The 16199-nt window shown below is 41.9% G+C and overlaps 1 protein-coding gene across 1 annotated transcript in view; it reads left to right on the plus strand.

Moving 5' to 3' along the window:
* Positions 1-15839, plus strand: part of LOC141107922 (zinc finger FYVE domain-containing protein 1-like) — a 50067-nt gene extending 34228 nt beyond the window's left edge. The window contains exons 9-11 of the mRNA XM_073598986.1: positions 3878-4055; positions 9032-9139; positions 11999-15839. Of these exons, the coding sequence (XP_073455087.1) occupies positions 3878-4055; positions 9032-9139; positions 11999-12231 (519 nt within the window). The 3' untranslated portion in view covers positions 12232-15839. The remainder of the gene's footprint in view (positions 1-3877; positions 4056-9031; positions 9140-11998) is intronic.
* The last annotated feature ends 360 nt before the right edge of the window (positions 15840-16199 follow it).

Here is a 16199-nt window from a genome sequence, read left to right on the forward strand (position 1 = left end):
GCATTTTTTTTCAACTGACCAAAAATGCAGCAAGCAGGATTTTTAACACTGCAATGGAATTCACAACAGACCAGTGTGAAGACATACATAGAATTTAAAAGGATACATTTTTCTTGAGCTTTTTTTGTGCTAAAGGTGCCAATAATGGCTGACGATCAATTCATTATTATTTAAATTGATGATATTAATTAAAAAGTCGAATATAGTACAATTCTATAGTGCATCCTGCGTTTTCAGTTTCGGCACCAAAATTTCCATTCGGTGCACCCCTACTTTTTTCTTACAGGCAAAACAGACAGTTTTTCTTTTGGAAACTTGGATAATTTGTCTGTCTTCTTTTTGGAGGACAGTTGGTCAATAGCGAAGTCTGGCAGTGATGAAAGGGTTATGTTCTCATGGCTCAAATTGCATGCATGATACCTTTTAAGTAATTTATGAATGTAACTGGATATAAGAACTTTGTTGGTGGTCAGATGACAGCCATCAACCAATAGACAACTGGTTTCTAAAGAACACTAAATGACACAAAACTTGAAAATGTCAGTAATATGATAATATCAGTAGAGTGAATTGGTTTATGCAGATGTACAGTTTTTGTAATATTTATGGGACACTGTGTCTACACCTGAGTTTCTCAACCTTCTTCCAGTCGGGGCGCCCTTGAAAAGTATTTTCAGTCTTGAGGCACCCCTGTCCAAGGCTTGGTTCACATTACTGTGTGTCTCCGAACACGCGCAAAATCACGCTTGTTTCTGACACACAGATAAATGCTCTGCTCTTTAGGAGTGCCATTAATTCTTAATGCTACACCACACATTGGCAGACATGGGGTGCTTTTGGTGTTGCGCAGTTTTAAAAAAATACTTCTTTCCCTGCATTACTGCGGGTAGGGAAATGAATGGGCTGCCCTACACGCAGCACACATCCACACAGAACCAAGAACTTGTTCACATGTCAGGTTGGAGGGGCAGTAAAATCACATGGTTGAGCTGTTTTTACCACCTCCCAACTTCTGCCCCTTTAGCTGCAGAGGCAGCAGCTGGGGGTGTACACATGCTGTGGCTGCAATTGGAGGTATACCCAGGGTGAATGGGGCTGCACAGTTGCGGTGTGGTGATGCTGCATTTACGGGCTTAAAACAGGTGGTGAGGAGGCAACATATTACCTCTTTACCGGATGCCAGATGCCTCTGAAAAGCGATATGAGCATGAATTGCTTTTCAGAGGAGCAGCAGTCCTTGCTACTATCACAAACAAGCCCTACGAAAGCAGTTCTGACGGTACAGGAATGGGGGGGGGGGCAGATTAAAAGTAACATACATACAGACACGTGCACCACACACACTAACAGACACGTGTACACACACACACACGTATGGACACGCATACACACATTCAGACACATGTACGCGCACACGTACACAAATACAGACACATGTACACACGCACTTGTAGACACACAAACATACACATGCGCACGCACACACACATATACACATACGTACACACATATATACACACACACATATATGTACACACATACATATACACACATACATATACACACACACACACACGCGTACATACATGTACACACACACGCGTACATACATGTACACACACACATACATACATTCATTCATACATACACACACGTATACAGACACATGTATAAAGCTCACATTCTAGCACAGTACCTTTCCTCCTTCACAGTGCTGATGTAGAGTTCGGCAGGGGATCATGAGATCATTCATCTGACAGCCCTTCTCTCCCATGATCCCGCGGCACACCTGAGGACCTCTGGCTGAACCGCAGTGTGCTGCGGAACACGGGTTGAGAAAGGCTGGTCTACACTCTAAACAGATTATAATATACATTAAATTCATGCTGTTCAGGGATAACAAAAAAAAAAATCAAGGCACCTGCTGTGCGGCAGAACTAGGAAAAACGCTCTACATGTATTCACCTTTCAAAAATATTCACACATTTTATATATATTACTGATAATCTTCACAGCACCATTAGACCATGTCTGCTACTATATGTGACCTTGGATACCAGGTTATACTAGAAACTTGTTTTAATGAGATCTACCCTTGATGGCTTGCATGGAAGCACTTGGGAGAAATTTCATGCACTGGAAGTGAATTGTCCCATCTTGTGTGCTCCTCCAATGCTGTATATATACTGGCTGAGCAGCATTTTCACTTTTGCTGAGATTAGTGCACTTACAGGAGAAAAATTCAGCTGCTCTGGGTGAGTCTCTAGATCGCTTATGTATTATTGTATATTTATAGGATAAGTGTGTATTTATTGCACTTTTCTTGCATGGGCCCCTTTTCTGTGCTGACATTATTATTATTATTATAACATTACTTAAAACTGCATGGTTTCAGTAGTCTTCACTGTTTGGCCTGCTTGCCATGTCCAGTGAGGGGGGAGAGAGAGTAGAGGGCACAGCACAGGATTGAGGTCTGGCTCAGGTAAGTTTTAAGGGGGTGGTGGGGGGAGCTGAACACAGAAGGTTTTTTACCTTAAAAGGGAAGTATGGGTTTTTTTTTTTTTTTTTTCTGATTTATACTTACCTAGGTTACATAGTAGGTGAGATTGAAAAAAGACACAAGTGCATCAAGTCCATGCAAGTGTGTGATTATATGTCAGTATTACATTGTAAATCCCTGCATGTTGTTGTCGTTGAGGTGCTTATCTAATAGTTTCTTGAAACTATCGATCCCCCCGATGAGACCACCACCTGTGGAAGGGAATTCCACATCCTTGCCGCTCTTAAAGTAAAGAACCCTCTACGTAGTTTAAGGTTAAACCTCTTTTCTTCTAATTTTAATGAGTGGCCACAAGTCTTGTTAAACTCCCTTCCGCAAAAATTTTTTATCCTTATTGTGGGATCACCAGTACGGTATTTGTATATTGAAATCATATCCCCCCTCAAGCGTCTCTTCTCCAGAGAGAATAAGTTCAGTGCTCCCAACCTTTCCTCATAACTAATATCCTCCAGACCCTTTATTAGCTTTGTTGCCCTTCTTTGTACTCACTCTATTTCCAGTACATCCCTCCTGAGGACTGGTGCCCAGAACTGGACAGCATACTCTAGGTGCGGCCGGACCAGAGTCTTGTAGAGTGGGAGAATTATTATTTTTTCTCTGGAATGAATCCCCTTTTTAATGCATGCCATAGGTGGATGCAGCATCGGTCCCCCGGCGCCTCTGCACTGAGAACCGAGCTGTGAGAACCGATGGCTCGGTTCTCACAGCTCCCCGAGTAGAGAGCCGCTGACTGTCAATCAGCAGCTCTCCTCTCTGCTCCTCTACGTTCACTGGAGCGCTGAGCTGTGAAGGGGGCGGAGCAGCCGACTCAGACTCTCAGCGGCTCCCTGAGAGGCTGAGCGGGGTGTCAGTCCAGGCACCTGGCGGATCCCGACTCCCATTGTTGCGATAACGCGGTGCCTGGGCTGACTTCTGTGATGTCAGCAGGAAGCGGACTTCTGCCCGCTCTCTGCTAAAAATTAGTCACAGGCGTGCAAAACAAATTACACTCCTGTGATCCATAGAAGTACAGCCAAACAAGCTTTGGCTGGACTTCTCCTTTAATGCATACAATGAATTCGGGTAAAAAAAAATATCTTTTGCCTTTAGAACCTCATTAACAATGAATAGCATATCATAGCAACACACAATTATCATGCCTTCCTATAATGCGCTTTATAAAACATGTTATGACACCTTGTATTGTGTGAACAACCCCTAATTCTCTCAATCACACGTTCTACACTTTTACATTTTTTTCTGCATCTTTCCTGTGTTTCTTCATTTTTCCTGATATGTTTCTTTCAATAATTCATGACATGTTCTGTTGTCTTGTAGGTGTGTCAGGGTTGCAAGAAAGAATTCACGCCTACTGAGAGGAAGCATCATTGCCGATCATGCGGAGAAGGTTTCTGTCACAATTGCTCCAATCAGACTATGCCGGTTCCTGAGCGAGGCTGGGGCCCATCCCCTGTACGGGTCTGCAAGCAGTGTCACAATAAAGGGCCTGTGAAAAGTGAGTGACATGAAAAAAAAAACCTTTAGGCTGTTTTCACACCTGGGCGTTTTGAATTCCAGACAGAATCGCCGCAATTCTGCCCGTGATTTCAAAACGTTCTGCTAAAATGATAGATCACACAACACGAATTTTAGATGCCATTCATTTTAATGGCACCTAAAAATGTGGTGTGGCTCTGCCGCCATTGTTGCAGGATAAATCGCACTGCAGTCGCTGCAAACTGCATCCCGTGAAGCTTTTTGCCCAAAAGAATTTCAGGAGCTTCTTTTTAGGGACAAGCTTCACGTGAAGCGGTGTGCCGCCATTGCAGAGTGAGTTATCATTTTTAGTGCCACTAAAATGAATGGCATCTGAAATGCGAGTTGTGCAATTTGTTATTTTACCAGAGCGCCCTGATACCATTGACATGTAGAGATTTAAAGACTAATGTTCACAAAGTATAAATGCTCTATATAAAATACTACCATAGATAAAGAAGTCTGATGTTCTAAAAAAAAAATCTTACTGGAGGACCAAATGGCTTTTTTCCTTAAAAGAAAAACTTTCATATAACATAATCGAATGGGGATTTTAAGTTTTTAAAATTCATCTCTAGCAAAAACTTTAATCTTAGTTTTGGATAGAAGACAGATTGGTGCTTCTTTTAGGTATTCATTGCCATCATGAGCCCCATGTGGGAGATTTCCCCTCACTTCCTTTACTGTGCTGAAATCTATCCAGTGTGGTAATCTTCAAGACTTTTGGCACAGTACCATACAGTGGTACTTTGTGCACTGGTGTGCAGTCATGTTGGAACAGGAAGGGGCCATCCCCAAACTGTTCCCACAAAGTTGTCCAAAATGTCTTGGTATGCTGACGCCTTAACCGCTTCCGGACCAGCCGCCGCAGTTTTACTGCGACAGGCTGGCTCCCCTGCACGAAATCACGTTAACTGTACGTGATCTCGCTGGGTCCTGATGGCAGGCTGCTGCACAGCGGGGGTGCCGGTGCTCGTGGCTGACGGTCGCAAAGACCGCCGGCCACGAGCGATCGTGACAAGGAGACACAGAACAGGGACAAGTGTGTGTATATACACACACTTCCCTGTTCTGTTCTGACAGGAGTGACAGATCGTGTGTTCCTATTAGCTAGGAACCACGATCTGTCACTTCCTGTAGTTAGTCCCCTCCCTCTTCAGTTAGAATCACCTCCCAGGAAACAGTTAACCCCTTCACTGCCCCCTAGTGTTAACCCCTTCACTTCCAGTGACATTTTTACAGTAATCAATGCATTTTTAATCGCTGTAATAATGCCAATGGTTCCAAAAATGTGTCAAAATTGTCCGATGTATCCGCCATAATGTCGCAGTCACGATAAAAATCTCAGATCGCCGCCATTACTAGTAAAAAAAATAAATAATAAAAATGCTATAAATCTATCCCCTATTTTGTAGACACTATAACTTTTGCGCAAACCAATCAATATACGCTTATTGCGATTTTTTTTTTTTTTTTACCAAAAATATGTAGAATACAAATCGGCCTAAACTGAGGAAAAAAAATTGTTTATTTGAATATTTTTGGGGGATATTTATTACAGCAAATGTAAAAAATAATGCATTTTTTTCAAAATTGACGCTCTTTTTTTGTTTATAGCGCAAAAAATAAAAACCGCAGAGGCAATCAAATACCACCAAAAGAAAGCTCTATTTGTGGGGAAAAAAAGACGTCAATTCGGTTTGGGTAGAATGTCGCATGACCGCGAAATTGTCAGTTAAAGCGATGCAGTGCCGAATCGCAAAAAGTGCTCTGGTTAGGAAGGGGGTAAATTCTTCCAGGGCTGACGTGGTTAAGTGCCTAACCTCACAAATGCACTTCTGGAAGAATGGTCAAACATTTCCATACACACTCCTAAACCTTGTGGACAGCCTTCCCAGAAGTGTTGAAGCTGTTATAGCTGCAAAGGGTCTCAATATTGAACCCTACGGACTAAGACTGGGGTGCCATTAAAGTTCATGTGCGTGTAAAGGCAGGCGTCCCAAGTTAATCCTGCCAGAGATCCTGAGAAAGCATGTTTGTACTAATTTATTATCTAAGACATAGTAAACATTTTGGAAAAGACTGAAAAAGAAAAAAAAAAGCAGCCATGGGGCTTAGATACACTTTAATTGTTTTTGGCTTTAGATACACTTTTTAAAATTAAAATTTAAAATTTGCTAAAAATGATAGGGGACTGGCTTTTCCCAACCTGTTGCATTATTACTACATGTCTCAATTGAAAGCCATTGCTTCATGGGTTACCCTGCCGGTGTACAATCGCTGGACTGAGATTAATAAGTTGTGGTTGGCCCCAGTTCATCCAAATAACTTGTTGTGGAATGCTGATGCAGACGTGCCCTCTACCTCTCTTCTGCATACTATGGCATTACTGCGTAACCTATGGAGACAGCTGAAGCACAAATCCCCTTTCCTGTCTGAGACCTCTCTATTGATGGCTTTTCTCTTTAACCCTAAAATGCTGGATAGGCTCACCTCTCAAATGATTTCCCCCTTGGTTGTCGAAAAATCTATTTCACTTTGGCCATTTAGTGGATCCTGTAATGTGAACATTGCTACCATTTGAGGTACTTTGAAAAAAACACCAATTTACCCCATAGAGTTTATTTTAGGCCACTATGCGCTCTACTTTCCCACCCTCTAATTCTCTAAATTGGCCCCTTTTGAACGTATAGTCCTTGCTGGCCCATCACAAAAAGGCCTAATTTCTGATATTTATAAACTAGAATGAGCATTCTATAGCCACTTAGAGCAAGCATGGGTACATGCTCAGATGGGGACAAGCAATTGGGGAAAAACTACCTATAGAGACATGGCAGGTTACATGGTCTCAAACGGATAAAAAAAAATCAATCTGTATAAAATATATATTTTTTTTTTTTGGTACTTGACCCCTTCCCGCCTTCAAACCATATATCCCCTCCACCTTGGATCGCTGGTGGTGATGCCATAGAAGTTGAGGCACTTTGCTGCAAATTTATTGGCAGTACCCAAACCTACAACCGTATTGGTGGCTAGTCCAAGATCTCCTCCAATTGTTGTTTGAAGTAGACTTCCCCCTTTATCCCGAAATCATTCTTTTAGGTTTAATCCCACCCAGGTTGCCCAAACTTACTAAGAAGTTAGCGTGCCACATTCTCAAGGCTGCTAGATGCTTAGTGGCCCTCCACTGGAAACGTCAACTCTATCGAGTTGTATGCTAAGATTAAAGAGGAACTACAGTCTGCACACATAACTTGTAATAAAAACATCTTTGCCATTTTTTTAAGCTTTCCTCCAACCACTTTGCATATTCTATATATACTGTGATTCTGTACTTGCCAAATATGCTGCAGAAATCTCCCTCCACTGAGTCTGGCTGCATCCATTTTAACTGTGGGCAGCTGAAGCTGCTGCCTGTTCACTTCCTGGATTTACACAGACACACACCTCTAACCCTGCACCTCTCTTGGCCCTTTTATGACTCATCCTCCCTCCCTTCCTGACAAACTCTCATAAGATTGAGAGAGAGAGAGCTGTACATGATGTCATAAGCCTAGGCTTTTTACTAGACAAGAAACAGGAAGTGGGCTGTAGAAGGTATTTACTGACAGTTTCACTATCCAAAGTTAAAACAACAAGGACAGAAGATTTAATAGATGAAATGTTGAAAAAAATAACTGAAGGTCCACTTTAAGGATGTAGAACTTGTGTAGTCTCCTCTCCGATAAGCTGGAAAGTCACAAAGTGGAGTGGGAGCCTTGGCACCTGCGGGAGGACCCCCGTGAGGTCCATATATTCCTATCTAGCCACCCAACTAATGTTCTCTGTTCCCAGGAGTGATGCGCACAGGACCTTACACTATCTTGTTCTGTCTTTCTTTCATTTGCTATCCTTTTTCACTGTTATTTTGTGGACATTTTCTCAGGGCTCTGTGAAGAGAATTGAACTTAACCCTTGTGAGTTGGTTTGCTGTTAGCTGTCTCTACGGGTTGGGCTCCACTGAGGGTGCTCATACAGTTGGATTGTTCAACACACTATTTCTACATTTACTTTGTAAACCAGGGCTTGAGAAATTTGCTCAGAATCTAGGAGCCAGCTGAAAAAGTTAGGAGCCAATTTTTTAAATCATCTGTCCAGCGCTCAGAACTGCATGTCTGGGGCATCGGGCATATTTTGCAAATAAGTTATTTTCTCCATCACTGATGTGCGCTGATAGGCTGCACTACTGGGCACTGATAGGCAGCACTGAGGTGGTACTGATGGGCACAAATAGGCAGCACTGAGGTGACACTGATGGGCACTGACAGGTGGCACTGACAGGCAGCACTGAGATGGCGCTGACAGGCACCACTGAGGTGGCACTAACACTGACAGGCAGCACTCCCCGTCCACAGCGGAGGTAAGGAACGAGCGACTGATCAAGCCCACAACTTCAACCCCAGCTGTCAAACTGGGAAGGTGATGTCGGAGCTGGGCGAGCAGTGAGAGCGAGCCATGCTCATCACAGCACCGTCCACCAAAGGGCGCTGGTTTGCAGAAAGCGGGTATCCAATTCTAGCTGGCCGCAAACCCGTGGCTTCAATTTTGGCCAGCCAGGCCGAAGTCTGCGCAACCGCAATGGGGCCACGCCCCAGCTGCTGCTGTGTAGCCCAGGCGCCAGGGTGCAACTTTCAGTCGCCATTGCAACCTGGCGCCTGGATTTTGTCGAGCCCTGTTGTAAACCTTTTCTGATGTCATTGTGTTGTTGCATTTATTAAGTCTTCTTGACCTATTGCTCTTTATGTACTGGTGTGCTGTGTGCCCTGTACATTGTTTGTTACCTTTTTTCTTCTCTAATTTTTTACTCTTCAAAATCAACATTTAAATGACTTGGAGAATTTGTAGATTTTGATGCAATGGTTTTCTAGCATTAATGTCTTGATGTTTTTTTTGTTTTTTTTTTTTGTTTTTTTTTAGGTCAAAGTACTACTCAGGATGATAGCAAAAGTTTGTTACCTCGCAAAGTCACAGAGATTGCTCAGACCTCATTGGACATGATGTCTTCTGCAATGAAGTATCCTTTGGGTAATGATTAAACCTATGAGATATGATATAAAGATCATTTTGCTCTGGAGCCAGTACACTTGAAATAAAAATCTGCCTTTAGTGGCTGTGCTACTGACAATAAACTGGCAGATACCTCTTAGGATTTGATTCAATGCGAGATCTTCACCTTTTAAGTCATGGACTCACCATATGTGTTGAGAGACGAAAAAAAGGAACAATCCTGACAGTGCTTCTGCTGTTAGGATGTTTGGGCTTGTTTTAAAGTTGTTGTAAACCCTTACATATACCCAGTGAAGTGACTAGTGTAAGGAGATACACAGAGATGAAATAAATCCTCCAACATACAGTTGTTAAGTTTACATACCCTGGCAGAATTTATGATTTCTTGGCCATTTTTCAGAGAATATGAATGTTAACACAAAAACTTTTCTTTGACTCATGATTAATGTTTGGCTGAAGCCATTTATTATCAGTCAACTGTGTTTACTTTTTTTAAATCATAATGGCAACAGAAACTACCAAAATGACCCTGATCAAAAGTTTACATACCCCAGTTCTTAATACCGTGTATTGCCCCCTTTAACATCAATGACAGCTTGAAGTCTTTTGTGGTATTTGTGGATGAGGCTCTTTATCTTCTCAGATGGTAAAGCTTCCCATTCCTCTTGGCAAAAAGCCTCCAGTTCCTGTAAATTCTTGGGCTGTCTTGCATGAACTGCACGTTTGAGATCTCCCCAGAGTGGCTCAATGATATTGGGGTCAGGAGACTGAGATGGCCACTCCAGAACCTTCACTTTATTCTGCTGTAGCCAATGACAGGTCGACTTGGCCTTGTGTTTTGGATCATTGTCATGTGGGAATGTCCAAGTATGTCCCATGCACAGCTTCCTGGCTGATGAATGCAAATATTCCTCCAGTATTTTTTGATAACACACTGCATTCATCCTGCCATCAATTTTGACCAAATTTCCTGTGCCTTTGTAGCTCACACATCCCCAAAACATCAGTGATTCACCTCCATGTTTCACAGTAGGAATGGTGTACCTTTCATCATAGGCCTTGTTGACTCCTCTCCAAATGTAGTGTTTATGGTTGTGGCCAAAAAGCTCAATTTTGGTCTTGTCACTCCAAATTACTTTGTACCAGAAGGTTTGAGACTTGTCTCTGTGCTGTTTGGTGTATTGTAAGCGGGATACTTTGTGGCATTTGCGTAGTAATGGCTTTCTTCGTTCGACTCGACCATGCAGCCCATCTTTCTTCAAGTGACTCCTTATTGTGCATCTTGAAACAGCCACACCACATGTTTTAGGGAGTCCTGTATTTTACCTGAAGTTATTTGTGGGTTTTTCTTTGTATCCCGAACAATTTTCCTGGCAGTTGTGGCTGAAATTTTAGTTGGGTGACCTGACCGTGGTTTGGTTTTAACAGAAACCCTCATTTTCCACTTCTTGATTAGAGTTTGAACACTGCTGATTGGCATTCTCAGTTCCTTGGATATCTTTTTATATCCCTTTCCTGTTTTATACAGTTCAACTACCTTTTCCCGCAGATCCTTTGATAATTCTTTTGCTTTCCCCATGACTCAGAATCCAGAAATGTCAGTGCAGCACTGGATGAAAGATGCAAGGGTCTGTCAGGAGTCCAGAAACTCATTGACCTTTTATACACACAAACTAATTACAAGCAAACAGATCACAGGTGAGGATGATTACCTTTAATTGCCATTCAAACCCCTTTGTGACAGCTTGTGTTCATGTTATCAGGCCAAAATCACCGGGATATGTAAACTTTTGATCAGGGTCATTTGGGTAGTTTCTGTTGCCATTATGATTTAAAAAGAGTAAACACAGTTGTTTGATAATAAATGGCTTCAGCCAAAGACTAACCATGAGTGAAAGAAAAGTTTTTGTGTTATTCATATTCTCTGAAAAAAGCCCAAGAAATCATAAATTCTGCCAGGGTATGTAAACTTATGAGCACAACTGGGTATATGGGTACCTTAAATAAATAAAAAAATGGGGATGGTTGTAGACACGCACCCACACTCACTCAGGTTGAACTCGATGGACTGGTGTCTTTATTCAACCTTACTAACTATGTAACTATGTAACTGGACATTGTACCTGGTTATATGCAGTCTTCCTTTCTCTAAGTCCAGAATTTATAAAGCTTGTCTGAGCTGTCAGAAAACAGGAGGCGGAGAGCTGAAATCACACACTGCTGAGCTTAGTGAGGAAAGCTCTGAGATTGGAGGGAACGGACACCCACCCTCCTCCTTCACACAGGCTGAGGCTTTAAATCACAGGCTGTGTGCTGATCTCTCCCCTGTCACCTGTTTTTTATCTTTGTGTCAAAAGTTCAGGGTCTGGAGGAGGACCAGAAGAGGGCTGGAGTCAGCTGCTGAAGTCTGCTGAGTGCTGGGACCAGACCAGGCGGAGATGATGGGGTGCTGGGGCTGCACAGAGGTGCATTGGATCTGTAGTAGGAGTACTCCTCTTTGCTGCCAACTGTTGAGACAAGGTGGAAGCGGAAATGAAGAGGGTACCGCAGCTGCAGGAGAAGTGTGAGGGCCACATGAAATGGCCCGGTGGGCCAGATTCGGCCTGTGGGGCCTTGTGTTTGGCACATGTGCTATAGAGGGATATGCTTTGTTCATATTTCATGTCTGCGGTTTACAACCACTTTAAAACTTGTTTTCTTCTTGTTAAGAATATGTAAATACCTAAATGACCATAGCCCAGCACAGAGTCACTTTACCATGCAAGACTGTATATATAGAGCACAAACATAGCATATATTAAATATATATATATATAATATAATATAATATATATGCCCTTATGTCATTCTCTAATTAAATCTCTTACTAATTTACAGATTTTGTAAAGGAAGCAGCACGTCCCAGCTACTGGGTGCCAGACCAGGAGATCACCAACTGCCACAATTGTAAAACACCATTCACCCCTAAAATGTACAAACATCACTGCAGGTCTTGTGGCCAGGGCTTCTGCCAGCTTTGCTCAGAATATCAGCGACCGGTCCCCTCGCGGGGTTGGCATCACCCGGTGCGGGTCTGTCAGACCTGCAGCCTTAAAAAGGGAGAGTTGTGAAGAGAACACTAACCTTAGTCCTGAATACTGGGAACAAGAGGTGATGTCGATCAGAAGAGATTTTAAAAACTGTGCCTGGTGCTTGGAAATCATGACTGGAGCTGTGCACTAACATAGGGGAACACACTCTTGGGCTTGGCAAGCATGATGACACTTTGTAATAGTCACACATGACCTAAAGCAAAGAGATTCTCAGTATATGATCCTAATGACTGGAATTGTAGATTTGCTGTTGCTTCCACCTCCGTGTTGCTAAATATATTTAAAATGAACTCCACTGAAAACTGATATTTCAGATTTGGCTGGTTGAATCAGCAATATGCTTCTTAAAGTTTACCTAACCCCCCCCCCACACCCCTCAGGAAAAAAAGTATATATTGCAGCTTACAAATCCTTAGATGTGATGGCTAAAATGGTTTCCCTTTTTCAGACTAAGACTATAACTTAATCTTGCCAGAAAGGCAGTGTCCTTGTCACTTCCGATAAGCTAAAAAGTTATAAAATGCTACCACTATTTTGTAAACTACAAGCCCCATCATATAATGGAGATAATGGCAAACCTGTTTAAAGTCCAGCCTGTGTGACAACATGGTTAACTCCATAGATACAATGGAGAAATAAGAGTAGACATAAAGGGACAGGAAGTATGTTATCTTCAGCTTTACCAGGGGAATATAATGGAAAAATGCCAGAAGAAAGAAAACTAAGGCAAGTTTCACATCCTGAGGACTGGTACGCTGCAAAAAAGAAATAATATATATATCTATACTTTTTAAAGGGGTGGAGTTTAGATGCACTTTAAGGAAACACTGTTGCTATAAAACCCCTCCCTAACAAGGTGTACCCACCAATTCACGCTGTGGGAGTCAAACCCAGGTAAGTTCTGGTGTCGGATAGTGATGGTGCTTACCAGGTCGGATGGTATGACTGCCCCCCACATGAAAGCATTTGGGTCTGACGATTGTCCATTTAGGGCTGAGCAGTGTCACATTGGGAAGGTCACTTGCTCCCCCCTATACCTAGAAGACCCTCCATTAGAGAAACTGAGCGAGGACTCCAACAGAGTGCGGTCAGAGCATGAATAGATGAGTAAAACTTGCTCAAGGAGTGATCAGTGACCTCTCTAGCTGTATTTACTGTGAAGTAATCCATCCTCAAGGATTCTCTAAATTTACACACAAAGACTCTGGTCTGGTTTCAGTCAGGTTCCAACAGCTTAAAAAAACCTTCTGTGTCTCTACATTAAAAGGCTGTCAGTTTGTCAAGGTTCTGCTCTCCATAAAAGGGAAAAAGAGATGAGATTTCAAAGCCTTTGCTGCTTAACTGCAGAGATGAATGAGGGAAGTAATCTTAATGCCGTTTAGAATGTACAGTTAATTACACTTCAGTACAGCTTTAAATGTTTAGTGTACTTTGAGCACATCTGTGACACTTCATACATTAGTGCTAGAGCAAACCAAAGTGTCATTCAGTGCTAAAGCTGAACATAGAAATGGATTAGTGCAAAGTCAGAGGCTGTAAGGAATGCATCTTCAACTGGACCATTGACTTTACAATGTAGAAAAGACTCACGTGACCCTTGTACTTAGTCTGCTGATGGTGAGGAGTTTGTTAAAGCAAGTCTTAAAGTCAAACTTTTATGAGGCATAGACAGGTACTCTTAAGTAAGGATGAGCTCCGGCGTGTTCGCACACCCCACATGCAGAGCCCGCCAGGAAGTCTGCGCTATGCTAATCACAGGCAGTGAGACATTGTCCTGATGTGCGGCTGCAGAGATCGGAAAATGTCTCACTGCCTGAGATTAGCATAGCGCAGACTTCCTGGTGGGCTCTGCACCTGGGAGCTCATCCTCCTTACTCTTAAGGTATGAAGAGAATTTCTTTCAGCAGCCGAAACTTACTGAACAGCCTTAAATTTACCTAGCACTTTTTGCATGAATAAGCAATAAATATTTTAGTTAATAAGCCCATAGAGGTTTGAAATGATCATTTAACCTGCAATATAAGTTGATGCAATATGGGAATACATTTTTGACAATCACATTTACAGTAGGTAGAAAATATTCATTTCTGAATTTGAATTTAGGGAGAAGATAATTTAGTCTTTGTGTGACCCAACTACATCCTAATTCAAACTTTTTTCAATTAACAATGTTCGAAGTTAAAAAAGAACTCTGCTACTGATAACGAACCTGTGTTGCAGTTTCAGAAAAGCCACAGCCCTGTGATGAAAAGATTTACTATTAGGGATCGCTAGCAGTCATCATACACATCATGAAGAATCCTGAATATAAGTAAGACGTGGCAATCCTTAAACAGCAGGGCAGATGAACACAAGAAATTATTCTTGAGGTCTAGCCTAAAAGATCAGATCATTTAAATATTAAAAACATAGCTGCTTCAAAAACGGACACATTTTTGAACAGGTTGGACCAGAGTTCTTTTTTAAGTTTCTTTTATAGACTAAAATAGTATAGCATGTCCTTCTAGACCTTCATTACTGACAAGTTAATGGTACAATGAAATATGTATATCAATTTTATTATTTGTATTATAGGTTTCTATAACGTACATGGTGGTATACTGATACATTCCTTTTAATTATTTTGCTGTGTATAGTAACCTTGATGTGTAACATAAAGTATATCTAATATTGAGACTTTCATTTTGTTTTGGATAGAATGGCTAAAACCCCTATAAGGATTTTTATTTCTCATCCAATGAGGGACACAGGAAGTCTTTCACTTTCCGGTTATACTGTCGCCTACAGGAAGATTGGAGACTGGAAAACATGAAAAAAATGGTAGGCCAACCCAGGATAATTCCTCCTACTACCAGCATGCCTCAGTTTTGTAGCAAGCAGTAACGAGATCGCAATAATAAACACAGAATGGTAGAACTTGTGTCCCTCAATGGATTGCATGAAACGGAATTTACAATGGGTACAGAACTCCTGTTATCGTTCTAACAACCCAAAAGTAAAGGCTTCCCATTTTCCTGAATGAACGAGAAAGAAAATAGGATTTCTTTACTCGCCGTAAAATTCTTTGAGGGACACAAGTCCTACCCTTCTGTGTTTATGATCATGCTCTCGTTACTGTTTGCTACAAAGCTCCAGTCCTCCTGTATGTTGGTAGTATAACCTGAAGGTGAATGCCTTCCTCTATCCTGCAATGGACCGCAAAAAAAGGATTTTACCATGGATACGGAAATCCTAAGTTTTTTTGCTGTCTGTGTCCTATTAGGTAGATTTACCTTCACTTGCCTTCCCAGGAACCAGAGTTGAGAGCAAATTTCTCCAAGCTGAGGGGGTTTTCCCCTTTTAGACAGTTGTCGCCCAAACAGGTGTTGCCATCTGAAGTGTCCCCTCTATTCCTGTTCCGTCAACAACTACAATTTTAGATTTCCCATCAATTTCTGTTCTGCTGACAATGGTCACCAGGAAAAATAGAGAGGAAGGGGTATCTTCCCAGTAGAGACACAGCAGTAAAAACCTGATGGGGGTTTTAATCATCCCCAAATATATTCAAAACCAAAAAAACACTTGGCTTTGGATACACTTTATGATCCGATTTCTAGCATTGTACTTAGAATAAAAACTTTTTTACACTCCTGTCTAAACCTCATTATTTAACCTAGCAGTGTCATGTATCTAACCCTTGTACTGGATACTCCACCATTCCACTCTGTTGATTTTTGGCAGAGAATATTGAGAATGCTGCCCACCTCATTGAAGTTGTCATGGTTTCTACCTGATTTATCTGGCACCTGCCACTTTTCACTGTAAAGTGTTTTTTGTATTTTCTGTTGATAAAAAGGATTATTTTTGCCGGTTTGTTTGCCATATGCTGGAAAAAACAATATGGGGGTATCTACAGAGGAGAGCATATACCACTATCTGCTGCTGTATGCACAGCAAGTTACTCCACGTTATTGCAGCTTGCATTTCTTTCTCGAACATCACGGGAC

This window comes from Aquarana catesbeiana, linkage group LG09 (genome assembly GCF_042186555.1).
Source record: "Aquarana catesbeiana isolate 2022-GZ linkage group LG09, ASM4218655v1, whole genome shotgun sequence".
Classification (NCBI taxonomy): Eukaryota; Metazoa; Chordata; class Amphibia; order Anura; family Ranidae; genus Aquarana; species Aquarana catesbeiana.